A 17,884-nucleotide genomic window follows, 5' to 3' on the forward strand; every position below is an offset into this window, starting at 1 on the left:
CGCGCAAATGCCCGACATCGATGCTCGATGCAGCTCGAGTCGGGCTGCCGCGAGACTGTCCGGCACGCGCTGCCTTCCCAAATAACACAGCTATAAGTCTGTGACACCACAAGGCGCTCCAGCCACCCAGCAATATCACTCGTGCACGAGCAGAACCCCATGCAACTCCCGCTCCCAACCCAGTGCGATGGCCCCTTTTTCGAGGCTGCAAAGCTAAAGATCTCCGCACCCAAGTCCAACCCCAAAGTCCCCGCCACCCCCGCCACCCCCAAGACCAAGACCAAGACCACCGCGGGCAGCCGCACCACCAAGACCAAGACCAAGATCCCCATGCTCCTCGTCGTCGCCGCGGTCGCGGTCGCGCCCGCGGCCGCGTTCCCGAGCCGCGTGTCCTGCGGCCAGCGCGTCGCGGTCGGCGAGGTGCTCATGGCCAACCTCCCGGCCCTCGAGGAGACGACGCTCACCTTCGCGTCCGTCGTCCTCTCCCGGGGCGACACGCCCGTGCCCTGCGGCGGCGCGTACGTCCCCGGCGAGACGCTGACCGCGGACCTCGTCGCGGACGCGGGCACGCAGTGGCTCTTCGACCTCGAGGGCAACGGCACCTTCGCCGGCGGCTCCTGCGGCGGCCGGCGCGCCGACGGCGCGGCCCAGCTCGTCGCGCCGCTCGAAGGGCCCGTGACGATCCGCGCGGGCTTCGCCAAGGCCTACGGCGCCGTCACGGTGACGGCGGCCTGCACCCTCGAGGCCTCGGACGTGCCCGCGCCGTCCCGGGCCCCCACGGCCGCCGGCGGCGCCACGGCGCCGCCGACGACGCCCAATTATTACGAGACGGACGTGCTCGTCGTCGGCGCGGGCCTCGCGGGCTCCGTCGCGGCCTGGGCCGCCAAGGCCGCGGACCCGTACGCCACGGTCACCGTCGTCACGGCGTCGCTCACGGACGTCACCACAGCCTACAGCGGCGGCTGGCTGTGGCTCCCGAACAACATCCTGCAGGCCGACGGCGCGGACCCCGAGGACGCGTTCGTCGAGCACGCGTCCCAGATCGCCTACCCCGCCGGCGGCGCGCCGGCCTGGGCCGACGCCGGCCTCCGCAGCTTCTGGGAGTTCTCGCCCGCGGCCATGACCGCGCTCCGCGACGCGCACGTCTTCAACTGGAGCCTCCAGTACGACATGACGGGCCAGCCCTTCCCGGACTACTACGGCGCCGACGCCTACCCGAACAACACGCTCCCGCGGGGCCGCGTCATCCGCGCGACGAAGGGCGGCCGGCCCCTCGCGGGCTACGAGCTCGTCGCCGAGCTCCAGGACGCGGCGCTCTCGGACGTCGTCCTCGAGGGTTATCTGGTGGACGCCGTCGAGGAGCGCGGCGACGGCTCCACCGTCGTGACCGCGCGCGCCAAGGACCCCGCGAACTCCGACGTCGTCATCACGGCGGCGCGCGGCGTCGTCGTCGCCACGGGCGGCAAGATCCGCGGCCTCGAGCCCGACGCCGACGACGACGCGACGCTCGACGGCAACTACGGCCTCGACGCGCACGTCGTCGGCACCTGCGCGTCGCCGGATTCCCGCGGCGACGCGCTCGACGCCGTCGCGACGCTGCCGGGCGTGCGCATCGCCAACAAGGGCAACAGCTGGATGTTCGAGGTCGACAGCACGGGGCTCAACACGATCTGGTTTTTATGGTACGGCCAGCCCGGCGGTGATTTCTTCGTCGTTGACGGGACGGGAAAACGCGTCTACAACGAGGGCCTGTCCTACAACGCGCGCGGCGAGTTCCACCTGGACCGCGTCGTCGACAACGACGGCGAGTCGAGCGTCGAGGACGACGCCGCGCGGAGCCAGCTGTTCTTGGTCTACGGCGACGCGGCGAAGGCGACCTACTCCTACCTCATCGACTCGGCCGACACGATCGCGACGAACGTGTCCCGGGCCGGCGACGCCATCGCGGGGGCGCCCTGGTTCTCCCTCGGCGCGCTCGCGGACGACTTCGGCGCGAACTTGCGAGACACGCTGGACGCCTTCAACGCGGCGGCGAGCGGCGACGGCGACGACCCCTTCGAGCGCGGCGTGCCGGGGACGACGGCCTACGAGTCGTCCATCGCCTGGTGGCAGTTCGCGTTCGCGTATCTGGGCGCGGCCGCGCCGGAGACGATCGGCTACGGCGGCAACGCGCTGACCCAGCCCTTCGCCGGCGACGGCGCGTCCACGCGGTTGTACGTGCGCCCGCTCAACTTCGGGTCCATCGACACGAAGTTCGGCCCCGAGTGCGACGGCGACATGCGCGTCGCCGGCACGGCCAACGTCTACGCCGCGGGCAACGCGGCCGCGAGCCCCTTCGGCCAGACCTACACGGCGCCGGGCAACACGCTGGGCTTCGCGCTGACGTCGGGCTGGGTCGCGGGCCGCCGCGCCGTCGTCGACGTCACGCGGCCGCCGACGCCCGAGTTCGTCGTCGCGTGGGCCGGCGAGCCGTTGGCGATCCCGCCGGGCGCCCACGCGCTCCCCGCGTCGCTGGAGCACCAGGTGCTCCAGCTCGCCTACGCCAACTCGACGACGGTCGTCGCCGCGCGGTCCTACGGCGGCTTCCCCTGGGAGGGCGTCGGTCCGCTGCCGCTCGCCGTGTCCTGCGACGGCGACGGGCTCTGCGACGCGGACTTTCCCGAGGGGCTCTGGCTCCTGGGCTTCGACGCGGCGCCGGAGTCGGACCGCGCGGCGGCGTCGCGCCTCCTGGGCCAGGCGACCTTCGGCGCGACGACGGCGGGCGTCGACGACGTCGTCGAGGTCTTCGGCAACGACACGGCCGCGTGGCTCGCCGAGCAGATGGCGCTGCCGCCGACGTCGCACCGGGCCTACTTCCGGCGGCGGGCCCTGCCGGCCTTCGCCGGCGCCTGCGACGCGTCCGAGGCGGCGACGGACCCGGCCCTCGGGAACCCGCGCTACGGCTGGTACTACGGCGCCGACGACCGCGGCCGCGGCGTCGCGTTCCACGACGACCTCGAGTTCCCCCACGACGAGGAGCTCGGCAAGGGCATGGTCTTCACGAACATCGCGCTACACGCCCCGGACCAGCTCCGCCAGCGCGTCGCCTGGTCCCTGTCGCAGGTCTACGTCGTCGGCGTCGGCGGCGTCGAGGAGGCGCGCGACGAGGTCGAGGTCTGGCTCAAGTTTTATGATATCTTCGTCGAGCACGCCTTCGGAAATTTAAGGGACGTCCTGCGCGCCATCAGCTTCAGCCCCGTGATGGCCGTCTATCTCACCTACTTGGGCTCGCGCCAGTTCGACGGCGTCGACCAGTACCCGGACGAGAACTACGCGCGCGAGTTCATGCAGCTCTTCACCATCGGCCTCCGCGAGCTCCGCGACGACCAGCGTCGAGCGACGGGAGTGTTTTTTCGCGTGAATTTCGCCTAAAGTTGTGAGGAAATCCGACCCCGTCGTACTTGGTAGGCGACGACGGCGCGCCCACGGGCTACGAGACCTACGACAACGACGATATAGCGACGCACGCGCGCGCGTGGACGGGCTTCGACGTCGCGCCGCTGCGCAGCAACGTCGAGGCGAAGCGCGCGGCGAACTACGTCGACGACCTCCGCGTGCACGCGGACCGCCGCGACCCCTTCCCGAAGCGCGACCTCTACGGCGGCTACATCGGCGACCGGCGGCCGCGCTGCGCGGACCTGGACCCGCTCGGCGCGGGGTCTTTGTTCGTCAAGGTCGCCGTGAAAGACGCCTACGCGGCGCCGCTGTCCAACGGGACGCTCTACGCGGCGCTCTGCGCCGAAACGGACGGCGCCTGCGCGTTCCCCGAGACCGTGGCGCTCTCGACGAAAATCGACGGCACGCTCGCGACCCCCCGCGTCGCCCTGGCCGAGGGCCGGCGCTACGGCGCGGCGGCCGTCTACGAGTACGCGCCGCCCGCGTGCGTCGCCGTCGCGTTCTACGAGAGCGGCGTCCGCGCGACGGACGCCCTCGGCCGCGCCCTCTGCGCGGATCGCGCCGCCCCGGCCTGGCGCGCGGCGGGCGCGACGATCGACGAGGAGTCGCCCTGCGCGACGAAGGTCCAGGTCCACAAGACGGGCGCGGTGAATTTGGTCCACGACCCGGCGTCCGACGACGCGTTCCTCGCCGACAGCGACCGCCTCTTCCGCGTCGCCTGGGCCGGGGCCCACCCGACGGCCGACGGCGGCTGCGGCGGCTGCACCGCGCGGGGCGTGACCTGCGTCTGCGACACCGAGGCGACCGCGGCGGCGGCCTTCGACGGTATTCCGGCCTGGGACGACGCGCTCGCGACCCTCCACGTCGGCTCGCCCGTCGGCGACCCGGCGACCCACGAGGGCTACGCCCTCTACGGCGAGGTCGACGGCGTCGCGGCGTACGTGAAACTCGCGTCGTGCCCCGGCTGGTGCGAGAGCAGCTCGCAGCCCGACGAGGTGACGTGCGCCATGTCCGCCTGCATGGAGTGCCACTTCTGCGGCGTCCTCTCGGGCCTCGCCCTGGACGAAGAGGCCGTCTTTTCGTTGACGGACGAGGTCGGGACCGCGATCCATCTCAAGAACGTCGTCGAGACCGTCGACGTCGCCGGCGGCCTCTACGCCTTCCGCAACGCGCCGCACTTCGTGCCCTTTGGGCTCGCGGGCGCCGAGGACTTGGACGACGCGGGGGCCCTGTCGGTCGCGGGCCGCGCGGCCGTCGCGGAGACCGAGGCGCTCATCGACCACATGTTCGAGCACTCGAACACGCCGCCCTTCTTCGCGCGCCACCTCATCCAGCGCATGGTGACGTCGAACCCGTCGCCGCGCTACGTGGCCGCGGTCGCGGACGCGTTCCGATCGGGCGCCTACGACGGCCGGACGTACTCGGGCGCCTACGGCGACATCGGCGCCGCCGTCGCGGCGGCGCTGTCCGACCGCGAGGCGCGGTCGGCCACGATTTTAGCGGACCCGACGCACGGCCGCCTCCGGGAGCCGCTCCTCAAGGTGCTGCACTTCGCGCGCGCGATGGAGCTGTCGCCGACGGGCGGCCGCGAGGTCTCGCTCGAGGGCATGGACCAGAAGATCGGCCAGATGGCCCACGAGGCGCCGAGCGTGTTCAGCTACTACCTGCCGGACTACTCGCCCCAGGGCGCCGTCGGCGACCGCGGGCTCGTCGCGCCCGAGGCGCAGGTGTTGACGGGCACGCAGATGATCGGCCTGCTCAACGGCCTCCACTCGCTCATCGACCACGGCCTGTCGCGCTGCGCGTCGGGCTTCGGCGGCGAGACGGGCTCCTGCCAGTGGCCCGCGGCGGGGGGCCTCGCGTTCGCGCCGGCGGACGACGACGCGGCGGCCGCCGTCGCGGAGCTCGACGTGCTCCTCACGGAGGGCCGCCTCAGCGCCGGGAGCCGCGCCGTCGTCGAGGCGGCCTACGGCGCCGCGACGAATCCCGCCGCGGCCCTGCGCGCGGCCCAGGAGCGCATGGTCCTCGCGCCCGAGTTCCACGCGACGAACGCACACGAGCCCGGCGCGCCGCGCGACTCGTCCAAGTACGAGAAGCCGTCGTCGGCCAAGTTCAAGGCCGTGGTCATGTTGTTTTTGAACGGCGCCGTCGATTCGTATACCATGCTCGTGCCCCACAGCCAGTGCGAGAATTCGAACCGCCTCGCGCGCGAGTACCGCGAGTACCGGGGGCCCGTCGCGGACATGCCCTTCGACGTCACCGACGACTACCTCCTCATCGAGCCGAGGGAGGACACGCAGCCCTGCGGCACCTTCGGCATGCACCCGAGCCTCGCCAACGTCCACGGCCTGTACGAGGACGGCGACGCGGCGTGGTTCGCGAACATCGGGCCCCTCGTCGAGCCGATCACCGTCGACGAGTACCGGTCCGGCGCGAAGCGCACGCCGCCGTCCATCGGCGCCCACAACGTCCAGCAGCGCATCGCCCAGTCCGTTCATTCCGACGACATGAACGCCCAGGGCGTCATGGGGCGCATCCTCGACGCGCTGTCGAACCCGAAGGCGAACCCGCTGAACGCCGTGGGCTACAGCCTCAACGGCATGCAGAAGGCCCTCGAGGGCTCCGGCGCGGCGGACGTCGTCGACCTCAACGGCGACACGGCAACTTCCCGCGCCTGCTGGACTACGACCGCCTCAGGGCCGACTTCGAGGCGCTCACGGACCCGGAGAGCTCGTCGGCGTTCGCGGACACGTTCGCGGGGCTCGTCGGGTCGGCCGTGCTCAGCGCCGAGGAGATCTCCGCCGTCTTCGAGGGCAACGACGGCCTCACGGCGACCTTCCCGAACACGGGCTTGGGGAACCGCTTCCGCAACGCCGCGCGCGTCGTCCGGAGCCGGGAGGCCCTGGAGCACGAGCGCGCGGCCTTCTTCCTCGAGATCGGCGGCTTCGACACGCACGGCAACCTCGACAGCCTGCCGGGCAAGCTCACGGAGATCGACGACGCCGTCGCGGCCTTCGCGGACGAGATGAAGGCCCAGGGCATCTTCGAGGACGTCGCGATCGTGACCATGTCCGACTTCGGGCGCACGCTGACGTGGAACGGCGCGGGCACGGACCACGGCTGGGCGGGCCACCACTTCATCGTCGGCGGCGGCTTGAACGGGTCCCAGATTCTGGGCCACTACCCGGAGACCATGGGGCCCAACGGGGCCATGAACATCGACGAGGGTCGCGGCCGATTGATCCCGACGACGCCCTGGGAGTCCATGTGGGAGCCTCTGGCCAAGTTCATGGGCGTCAAGGACGAGGACATGGACTACGTCATCCCGAACCGGCACAACTTCCCGGATCTGCTCGTCGAGAGCGACGTCTTCGAGACGGGGCCGACGTCGATGCCGACGCCCGTGCCGTCCGCGCCGCCGTCGTCGAGCCCGTACCCGACGCCGGAGCCCTCCGCGGACCCGACGGAGGCGCCGAGCCCCGCGCCGACGCCCCTGCCGTCCATCAGCCCCGTGCCGTCCGCCGCGCCGTCGCCCGAGCCGTCGATGACGCCCACGGTCTCCAAGGTGCCGACGTCCGCCGCGCCGAGCGCGTCGCCCGTCCCGACCGCGGCGCCGTCCATCTCCGCCGCGCCGACGCTCGCGCCCGTGTGCGGCGGCGTGCCCGGCGTGACGTCCTACGGCCCCTACGACCTCCACTGCCTCGCGCTCGGCGACGGCCAGATCGTCGACGCGCTCGCCGTCGAGGGCGGCGCGCGGACCTGCCGCCACACGGACGCCAACTCCTGCCCCGAGGGCTTCGACATCTGGGTCCCCCGGTCCTACGAGCACGCCGAGGCGGTCTACGAGGCCCTGGGCGCGCCGCTGACGGGCCTCGTGGGCGTCTACAAGGAGTCGAACGGCTGCGCGGGCTGCACGCGCGTGCCCATGAACTCGGCGGCCTACGACGCGTGGGTCGCCGAGGATCTCAGGGGCCGCGTGAGCGCCATCGACGCCTCCGTCGGCGGCTGCCTCTACGCGTTCAACCTCTACGACGCGGACGGGACCGCGAACCAGTTCGGCGACCCGGAGGGCGTGGCCTTCGACGGCCTCGAATTCGTCAACACGACGTCGGAATACGTGAGCCGCGTGCGCCACTACGGCGGCTGCGACGAGTCCCTGGGCCGCGGCGTGACCTTCACAATCAGCGACTTCCTCGAGGGCGACCGGAAGGTGAAGGACGTGACCTACGGCGCCACGAACGCGCCGCTCGTCGGCGACTTCGAGGCGGCCTGGCCCTGCCAGATCACGGGCGTCGACATCGACGGCGCCGACGTCTCCGGCGCGGACATTTACTGCGGCGGCGCGCGCGATTCCTGGACGTCCGTCGCGGGCGACGAGTGGTTCCTACGATCGGAGACGTACACCGAGCCCAACGGCAACTATCTGGCCAACTGTTGGCTCACGACGAACTGGCGCAACGGCTGGGAGGCCGGCGTCGGGTTCCGCTTGGACGACAACCAATGCAATTTGTGCTTCGACGACTATTTGTGTTCCACGAATCGCGTCGACTACGACGGCCCGACGAGCGCGCCGTCGGCCTTCCCGAGCGGGCATCCGACGATCTCGCCGCTCCCGACGCACCCGCCGACGACGTCCGTACCGAGCCACGCGCCCGCGCCGCTCCCGACGGCCGTCCCCACCATCTCGTCCCCGCCGTCGATCGCGCCGACGCCGGCGCCGTCCGTCGTCGGCGTCTGCGGCGGCGAGGCCGGCGAGTTCGAATACGGGGACCACGCGCTCCACTGCCTCGAGGTCGACGGCGAGGTGCACAACGTCATCCCGATCACGGGCGGCGCGCGGACGTGCTCGCGCCTAGACGAGAACTCGTGCCCGGGCGGCTTCGACATCTGGGTCCCGAAGACGTACGCGCACGCCGCGGCCGTGAGCGACCGCTTCGGCGGGTCGCCGTACACGAACGTCGTGGGCGTCTACCGGGAGGAGGGCGGCTGCGGGGGCTGCACGTCCTACGCGATGAACTCCGAGTCCCAGGCCGTCTACGAGGCGTCGTCCGACGGCAACCTCGGCTGGCGCGCGGTCGGCGGCGGCGACTGGTTCATGCGCAACGCGCCCTACTCGGAGCCCAACGGCGACTACAGCGCGAACTGCTGGCTCACGTCCAGCTCGTGGGACGGCGTCGAGGAGGGCCTCGGCTTCCGCTTCAACGACTGGTCCGGGTCGCACTGCGGCTACTGCTTCAGCACCTATCTATGTTCCACGAACACGGCGGAGATCGCGCCGACGGCCGCGCCGACGGCGTCGCCGCGCCCGACGGCGGCGCCGACGCCCGGCCCGACCGTCTCGCCGATCCCGTCGCCCGCGCCGACGGCGACGCCCGCGCCGTCGTCCGTGCCGACGGCCGCGCCCACGCGGCCGCCCGTCTGCGGCGACGGGCCCGGCGTCCACGCCTACGACAACGGCGGCGACGTCCACTGCTTGGTCGTGAACAACGACACGCTCGTCAACGTCTACCCCGTCGCGGGCGGCGACCGGACGTGCCGGCGCACGGACGCGAACAGCTGCCCCGACGGCATGGACCTGTGGGTGCCGCGGGACTACGCGCACGCGGCGGCGGTCCGCGCGGCCTTCGGCGACGCGATGACGAAGCTCGTGGGCGTCTACCGCCCCGAGAACGGCTGCGGCGCGTGCACGACGACGCCGATGAACTCCGACGACCAGAGAGCGTGGGCGGCGCTCGACCCGGGGAACAACGTCGCGTTCACGTCCGTCGCGGGCGACGGCGAGCCCTGGTTCATGCGCAGCGCCTGGTACAACGAGCCCAACGGCAACTACCAGGCCGACTGCTGGCTCACGACGACCTGGCGCGAGGGCTGGGAGGAGGGCGTCGGGTTCCGCCTCGACGACAACCAGTGCAACATCTGCAGCGCGAGCTACCTCTGCTCCACGAACCAAGTCGAGCGGCGCCGCGACGAACCGACGCCCGCGCCGACCTTCGCGCTGCGCGTCACCGTCGACTGGGGCGGGCTCTGGGCCCCGGCGTCGAACGCCGCGGCCGGGGCCGCGACGGCGGCCGCGGTCGTCCGCGTCGACGCGTCCGACGGCGCCGCGGCGCTCGCCGCGGGCACCGCGGCGACGTTCGAGTGGACCGGCGACCACGACGTCTGGCGCCTCGACAAGGACGCCTTCGAGTCCTGCGACTTCTCGAACGCGACGTTCCTCGGCGCGGCGCCGGGCGTCACGGTCGTCGGCGCCGCGGGCGACGAGGCCTACTACGCCTGCGGCGTCGGAAACCACTGCGCCGAGGGCCAGAAGCTGGCCATCGCCTGGGCCGGCGCGCCGTCGGCGTCGCCCGCGCCCGCGCCGACGCCGCGGCCGACGCCGCGGCCCTCCGCGGCGCCGACGCCGCGGCCCACGCCCCGGCCCACGCCCCGGCCGTCGCCGGAGCCGACGCACGCCAACGCCGTGGCCGTCGACTGGTCCCTGGACCCGCCGTCGCAGACCGCGGCCTACGCCGACGACGCGACGCTTTTCTTCGAGTGGACGGGGTCGCACGACGTCTGGGAGTTCGCGACGGAGGCCGCCTGGGCGAGCTGCGACTTCTCGGACGCCGCGCTCCTCGGCGACGCGTCGGGCGTCGCCGTGACGAGCGCGGGCACGGGCTTCTACGGCTGCGGCGTCGGGAGCCACTGCGCGGACGGCATGAAGCTCCGCGTGGCCTGGTACGCGACGGACCCGACGGCCGCGCCGACGCGCGACCCGACGCCCCGGCCGACGCCGGCGCCGACGCGCGACCCGACGCCCCGGCCGACGCCGGCGCCGACGCGCGACCCGACGCCGCGGCCGACGCCGCGGCCGTCGCTCGCGCCCGCGCCCGCGCCGACGCCCGAGCCGACGCCGCGGCCGAGCCGCGCGCCGTCGCCGCGGCCCACGCCGGAACCCACGAAGCGCCCCACGCCGGAGCCCACGAAGCGCCCCACGCCGGAGCCCACGAAGCGCCCCACGCCGGAGCCCACGCGGCGTCCCACGCCCGCGCCCGCGCCGCGGCCGACGCAAAAGCCCACGAAGCCGGCGCCGACCCCGACGCCGACGCCCGAGCCCACGCGGAAGATCGTCCCCGCGCCGACGCCGCGGCCGACGCCCGCGCCGACGCGCGACCCGACGCCGCGGCCGACGCCGGCGCCGACGCGCGACCCGACGCCGCGGCCGACGCCGCGGCCGTCGCTCGCGCCCGCGCCCGCGCCGACGCCCGAGCCGACGCCGCGGCCGAGCCGCGCGCCGTCGCCGCGGCCCACGCCGGAGCCCACGAAGCGCCCCACGCCGGAGCCCACGAAGCGCCCCACGCCGGAGCCCACGCGGCGTCCCACGCCCGCGCCCGCGCCGCGGCCGACGCAAAAGCCCACGAAGCCGGCGCCGACCCCGACGCCGACGCCCGAGCCCACGCGGAAGATCGTCCCCGCGCCGACGCCGCGGCCGACGCCCGCGCCGACGCGCGACCCGACGCCGCGGCCGACGCCGGCGCCGACGCGCGACCCGACGCCGCGGCCGACGCCGCGCCCGTCGCCCGCGCCGTCGCCCGGGCCCGCGCCCGAGCCCACGGCCGCCGGCGGCGACGTCATCTCCATCAAGTGGCCCCCGGGGGACACGTACCTCGAGGTCGAGGCCGGCCGGACCGTGCGCTTCGAGTCCGACCCGGGCCGCGAGATCATGCGCATGTCGAGCAAGACGCGCTTCAAAAAGTGCAGCTTCAAGAACGCCGAGGCGGTCTCGTCCGTGGCGTCGACGGTCGACGAGGTCGGCGACAACGCCTACTTCGCCGACGCGGACGGCTGCGACGACGGCGAGAAGCTCCACGTCAGGTGGTACCTGCCCGAGCCGTCGCCCGCGCCGGTCCCCGCGCCGGCCTGCGAGGACAGCGCGTCCTGGTTCTACAAGAAGCCCAAGAACACGTGCGCCAAGTTCGTCACCAAGAAGGCGAAGAACTGCAAGAAGAAGGACAGCTCCAAGGTCAAGGCCATGGAAGCCTGTCCCGAGACGTGCGGCGTGTGCGACCTGTGAGTGTGTGTAATAGAATGTACTGTGGTTGTTTTTTGGGGGTGTTTTTTTGAGAAGCGACCTCCACCGAAGGGGTGCTGTGAACACCCCGGCTCTCGACTGCGTGGTCTCCACGGTCGCCGACCTGATCCGCATGCGCCGACTGCCGCCCACGGGCGGCCGCCAAAGTCCCCACGTTAAAGCACCCATAATAATAATCATAAGAGGGTCTCTCTCTAGCGCATTAGGCGGCGCACCCCAGTGAAGAGTAGACCCGAGGGGCAAGGAGTACCGTCCGAGGGCGCAGCCCGAGGACGGTGCGACGCAGCCTCGAGCGGTCTACTCTGAGTGGAGTCACCCTTCCGCCTCCTGCATTCTGCTGGTCATGTTTTCTCTCTGCCGTCGCTCTGTGAGGCGTCGTCGAAGTAGGGGCCCATCGTCGACCCCCCTTATTTTAAATCTTAACTCTAGTTATTCGTGATATATATCCTTCCGGCGTTGTGTTAAACGCATACGTATGCGGGATCGAGTGGCTGTGAGAGCTCAGAAGCGCACTGACAGCCGGTTCCCAACCCACCCCGCATGGCGGGCGACGAGGACTGGGCCCCGGGCCTGGTGCCGTGGGGCATGGAGCAGCCCTCCCCGGGCCCCTCCCCCTCTCGCCCGAGCGTGTCCGTGACCGACCGTGTCTCGAGCGCGCGCGAGAGCCTCGGGGGGCTCTCGCTCTTCGACGACGAGGACCTCGCGGACCTCGCGGGGTCCGACGACGGGCTCCTCGACTTCCCGGAGTTGCCCGTCGAGGAGACGTCCTTCGAGGACGCTCCAGCTGCTTCGAGGACGAAAAGGCTGAGGAAGCCGCGGACGCTCATGAACGTGTCCGACACCAGCGGCCGGAGGTACGCGTCCCAAGCCCCCCCCCCAGCCTCCCCACCCGCCCCGCGCGACATCTCCAAGGGCGTCGCGCCCGCGCGGGGCCGCGGGGCTGGGCCTCCCGGGGCGCGCCCCGCCGGCCGGCCGGCCGGCCGGCCGGCCGGCCGGGGCCGGGGCCGGTGCCGGGATCGTCTCGGCGCGCCACCGCCGCCACGACCTGTACCCGCTCCCCAGCCACCTGTACCCGCTCCCGCACCTCCACCACTCCCTCGGGGCGCTCCTCCTGCTGGGCGAGGGCGAGGAGCCCCTCCTCTTCCCCACCCTCGACCATCGCTTCCTCGCACCCATGCGCCCCGAGTTGAATCGGTCAAAAACGCCACTGGTGCGCCCACCCCCACCCCTCATCATACCTTTCACCACATCCCTCCCTCATAGGTCTGAACTCCTACGACTCTACGCTGAACAGAATTTTCTTTTCGGGCTACGACGGCGAGGACGTCGACCTGTTCCGCGTCGCATGCGAGGCCCAGGTCAAGGCCGAACTCCAAGCAGGCCGAGCTGTAGCGCCCGTTGACGCGCTCTACATGGTCAACCACTCGGAGCGCGTCTCCTGTTTAATCCTCTACATGCAGACGGCAACGTGCCTCGACAACCCATCCCGGATGTATGCCCCCACCGGCATCAAAAAAAATCTTGACTCCATTCAGTCATATCTACGGTCGGGCCAGCGTCCCCCTTTTTTTTACACTTTTTGACTTTGAGATTTTGGAACATGACACTCAAATCGTAGGTTGCGGGAAGGCAAGGACAGCCAAAGGGCTACGGAATTGGGCAATTGGGGTTTTTGGAACAAAACTGATACTGCTTACCGTCGCCTGAATCAGTCGTACAAGGATTTTGGGTTGCGTTTCCAGAAAGAGATTACCTTGTCAAATGCTGAAGGCCGTGCGGAGCTTTACGCTCGAGTGGGCCACACGAAGACCGACCCCATTCCAGCAGCTATCTTTGACCACATGAAAAAATACGTGGACCGCCTCATCACACTTACTCGTGGAGACGGACCTAGTTTGAAAATACAACTTCTTGACGACTATCACCGACGTTGTGTTTCCTCCGGAGACACCCGCACTGTCCACCTCAGCAGATTTGCTCAACACCTAACTCTCATCAGGTTCCGCTTTCAGCTGGACATCGCCTACAACGCTCTTGGTCGAGCGGTCGAGCAATATGAAAAGCTCTGCACTTACGATCTGATCCCTGTGAACTTAGCTGGTGGCAAAAAAGGACTTTGGGGATTGGAGACATGGCCGCTGAAGACAACGAGGATTAATGCCATGGGCAAACTTGTCCAAAAACCGCCATACTTTATCATTGACGGTGGTACGAATGCTGGTATAGTTGAACGGTTTGAGACTTTGCTCAGTGGCAGGCCTCCTGGATCTCCCTCAAGCGAGCCTCCTGGACAGTTTCGAGTAAACGACAAGCTGCCGCCGAATGATGTCCGGTTGATACTAAAGCCGCGGGCAGATGTTACCAGGGCTTCGAAGGTTTGGTGGGGCCAGCCGGTTGGACGAAATATGATTAATTTTATTCCTTCGCTTCTCAAGGCCATGAGGACTGACCCAACTATTCCACCACCGACGAGAGAGCGATTTGGGAAAATGATTCCGGAATCTGGGGTTTACAGCCTTGGAAGCGCCCGTTACGGAATGGACTCGTACCTCACTGAACGTGGGGTACCAGATCATTTCATCATGCTTCTTCTTGGGCACGTGACGTCAAGACTCAAAGCGATTTCAGCCATGGATTCCAATGCAGGGACTTATCGTACCGGAGCCATGAAGAGCAGCGCAGACCACGCACGTCTTGCACTTCTTCTCACCCATCCGCCTAAGGTCACCAAGTACTACAAGGATTGCACACCGAGCAGTGAACTGGTCGAGAGTATCAACGCTACGATGCCGGATCAAATTAAGAGGTCAGATGTGGACTTGGATCGACTTGCTTCGGGTCTTGCTTCGGAGCTGGATAAAGAGTTCGAGAATGACGATGATGGCATGGATGGGATGAATGCTCTTATGGATGATTCGCAAGCCCCGGCACCTGCTACACGAACTTCTCCGACTCCTGCTGTGACTTCTGACTCGCCTGTGCCTCCTTCGTATATGCCTCCGTACGCTAATCCGAGCATCATCTCAAATTCCAATCAATTCTTCAGTGGAGCTCCAATGCATGCCCATCAAGCCATGCCTTTGACTCCACTGCCCATGTACCATCATCCCATGCATTCCATGCCCCATCAATCCATGCCTCAGATGCACCATGCACCTCCTGCGACTCCGAGGGGCAATACTGGGAACTTGATCGCAAAGATTTCGGAACTGAATGATCTCCTGACGGCCCGGGCTATTACCCAGAGCGAATTCGATACTCTCAAACGAAATTTGCTGTCGTCTCCGCGATGATGGCGCATCTGGGACGTGCTCCGATTCTGCGATCCTGTTCTGCCAGGATCTGCCCCGACGCCTCCCTACTTCTTAACTATCTTATCGTACTCTTCGTTCTGTACTCCCTACTCCTCTGTACTCCTAAAAGTATAGTCCGGATTTCTATGGGGCATACTGTACTCCGGGTTACTCCACCTCCTCTACGTGAGAAAGTCGCGACCAGGGTAGATTCGTGACTTAGCGATTCTTTACCGCAGGCCTCGAGCGTACAAAACTGGTCGACGCCGCCGCGGCATCGCCGCGCGTCGCTTTTTCGTGGCCACACGCCGAAGTCCCGCGCCGTCGAGGAATCGTCCCGGTGTCATCGCCGGACTACCGCCAGTCCATGGGCCGACGCACGCTTGTCGTGCTCGTCGCGGCGGCGGCCGCCGCGAGCGGGTCGAGGCCCGGCGACGAGCGGCGCCCGTCGACGCCCTGCGCGGACTCGGCGGCCGTCGTCTTCAAGGGGAAGCGGCGCGACCGGACGTGCGACTGGGTCCGGGGCGACGCGCGGCGGTGCGAGTTCCGCGCGGCGCCGGGCGCCGCGCCGCTCGCCGAGGCGTGCCCCGCGGCCTGCGGCCGCTGCGACGCGGCGGGCGACGGCGCGGCGGGCGACGGCGCGGCGGCCACGGCGGGCGACGGCGCGGACGACGGCGCGGACGACGGCGCGGACGACGGCGCCGCCGCGGGGCCGTTCCGCGCCGCGGACGTCCGCGTCGCGGCGCGCCAGCAGGTCTACCGCGTCGGCGACGTCGTCCTGCGCAAGGGCAAGCGCTGGAAGCAGGACCGGCGAACGATCCTGAGCGACCCGACCTACGAGCGCAGCATCCTGCGCGCGTACCTGCGGGACATGGCGCGCGACCCCGAGTGGCGGCTCCTGAAGCGTCTCTGCCGGAGCGCGTTCCCGGCGCCGTTCCCGCACGAGGACCACGTGAGCGTCCACCTGCGCGCCGGCGACCGCAACGCCTTCGCGACGGCCAACGTGACGCGCTGCGTCGACGGCCACCTGCGCGGCGGCGCCGACCGGACCGTCTACGTCGTCGCCGTGCTCCACTTCGGCGAGAACGACAAGACCGGCAAGTATTTTTCCACGCCCGCGCAGATCCGCGACGGCCGGGCGCTCGTCCTGGAGACCATCGGCGCGCTCCGGGACCGCGGCTACGCCGTCGAGCTCCAGTCCAACCGGTCCGTGGACTACGACCTCTGCTCGCTGGAGCGGAGCAAGCACGTCTGCCTGAGCAAGGGCGGGCTCGACCACGTCGTCCAGCGCCTGCGCAAGCTGGACGCGGGGTAGATCACTCCCCCCCCCCAACTTTGAACCCTTTAAAAAGGTTGGAGTCGCCGCATATTAGAGCTGCGCCGCGACGATCCCGCACAACATCGCCAGCTCGGCCGCCATGATCGCGAGGCCGACGAGGGACGTGCCCGCCGCCTTGCGGCGGCGCGGGGCGACGTCGTCGTCCGCGAGGTGTCGCGCCCCCGGCGCGACGCAGGCGCCGAGCGCCGCCGGCGAGCCGTCGCCCGAGCAGTCGGCGACGTAGAGCGCGCCCGCGTCGCGGAGCGCGAGACACTTGGCGCGCCAGCCCGCGCGGTGGTTCGCGTGGAAAAAGACCGCGGCCGGCGACGCCCCGACGTAGCCGGCCTGGAAGAGCGCGTTGTCCAGGACCCGGACGTCGTAGTCGCCCTCGCCGTATCCACACGACGCGCCGAGGTCGTAGAGCGCGTCTTTCACCGCGGCCTCGAGGAACGGCTGGTTCTCGATCTTCGCGGATCCGCGGGGCCGCCGCGCCGTCGGCGCCCGCACGTTCGGCGTCACCAAATTCGCGCAGGCGCCGAACCAGGCCGACAGCGCTTTTCGCGCGACGGGCGACCGCGCGAGCGCGAAGACGAAGCCGCCGTTGATCTGCTGCGGGCACCGGCTCGAGTTCGAGTTGTGCGTGAAGACGAGGCTGTCCTGCCTCGCGCGGCGCCGCCGCCGGCCCCGGGGCCCGCGCGGCTGGAGGTAGGTCACGACGTCGCGGCGCCAGACCGCGTCCGCGTCGTGCGTGACCGCGTCGCGGTCGAGGCGCGCGACGGCGTAGGGCATGAAGGCCTTGAGCGCCGAGAACCGCGCGTACGCGCCCGTGTCGTCGTCGGGGCCCGTCGCGCGCGCGAGGTCCGGCCCGCCGGCGAACCACGCGGTCGCGTCGAGGGCCGCGACGCCGGGCCAGCCGGCCGCGAGCGCGCCGAGCGAGCACGCGTCCGCGGCCCAGACGACGACGTGCGCGAGGCGCGACGCGTTCGCGGCCGCGACGCTGCAGAGCCAGTTCTCGAGGAGCGCGTGCGCGCCGCAGGAACTGAGCACGTGCACGGACGGCGACGGCGCTTTCGCGAGCGCCGCGTCGAGCCGCTGCCAGAGCGCCGAGCCGTAGGTCGATCGCACGAGCGACGCGCAGAGCGCCGCGGCCGCGGGCGGCGGCGCGCGAAAATGACGGCAGGAGGGGCGCGAGCCGCGGGCCGTCGCGTTCGAGCACACGGCCGGCGGCGGGCCGCGGGCGCCGGATGCCACCAAACTGAGGAGCTCCGACTCCTCGGGCGCGCCCGCGGGGAGGGGGGTCGAGGCGGCGAGGCGGGAGGCGACGAGTAGGAAGAGGTGGCGACGCATGGACCGAGTGAGCTCGCGATTTCTTTACGACGAGATTTTTTCGTTCGTTTGTGGTCTAGGCGTACACGAGGGTCTCTCGTTTGTAATCGAGGCGTCCACGAGGGTCTCTCGTTTGTGGTCGTCGAGGTGCGGGCCAGTGGCGAAAAGGCAAAAACTGGAGCGATGCCGTCGTCAGCCAAAGTGCGCTCTTGTCCTCAACGCCTGCTTCTCGACACCTGCTCGACGCCGCGCGCATCGCCGCGCCGTCCGACGCCCTGACGACCACCGGTGCGTCCCCCTGCCGCCCCACGCGACGACCCGCAAGAGCCCCCCCTCACCTCGGCGCCGGCCGTCGGAGCCTGGGCCCCATTCTGAGGGTCGCTCGCTCGCGCCTCAAGCCCATCGCCCCGGCGCCCGCCCGCCTCGCCCCGGCGCCCGCCC

The 17,884-nt window shown here is 70.1% G+C and overlaps 2 protein-coding genes across 2 annotated transcripts; both read left to right on the forward strand.

The window, feature by feature from the left end:
- Nucleotides 1–3,030: 3,030 nt before the first annotated feature.
- On the forward strand, nucleotides 3,031–5,156 carry AURANDRAFT_20488 (hypothetical protein; the record flags this gene model as incomplete). Its single annotated transcript, XM_009034970.1, has 3 exons — nucleotides 3,031–3,396; nucleotides 3,477–3,713; nucleotides 4,728–5,156. Coding segments are annotated over 3 exons (1,032 nt in total), but the record flags the coding sequence as incomplete, so codon positions are not given.
- Nucleotides 5,157–15,166: 10,010 nt separating this feature from the next.
- On the forward strand, nucleotides 15,167–16,114 carry AURANDRAFT_61476 (hypothetical protein; the record flags this gene model as incomplete). The annotated part of the gene is made up of 1 exon (XM_009034971.1): nucleotides 15,167–16,114. One exon carries the CDS (start codon nucleotides 15,167–15,169, stop codon nucleotides 16,112–16,114), a length of 948 nt encoding a protein of 315 aa, XP_009033219.1.
- Between the last annotated feature and the right edge of the window lie 1,770 nt (nucleotides 16,115–17,884).

This window comes from Aureococcus anophagefferens, assembly GCF_000186865.1.
Source record: "Aureococcus anophagefferens unplaced genomic scaffold AURANscaffold_2, whole genome shotgun sequence".
Classification (NCBI taxonomy): Eukaryota; class Pelagophyceae; order Pelagomonadales; family Pelagomonadaceae; genus Aureococcus; species Aureococcus anophagefferens.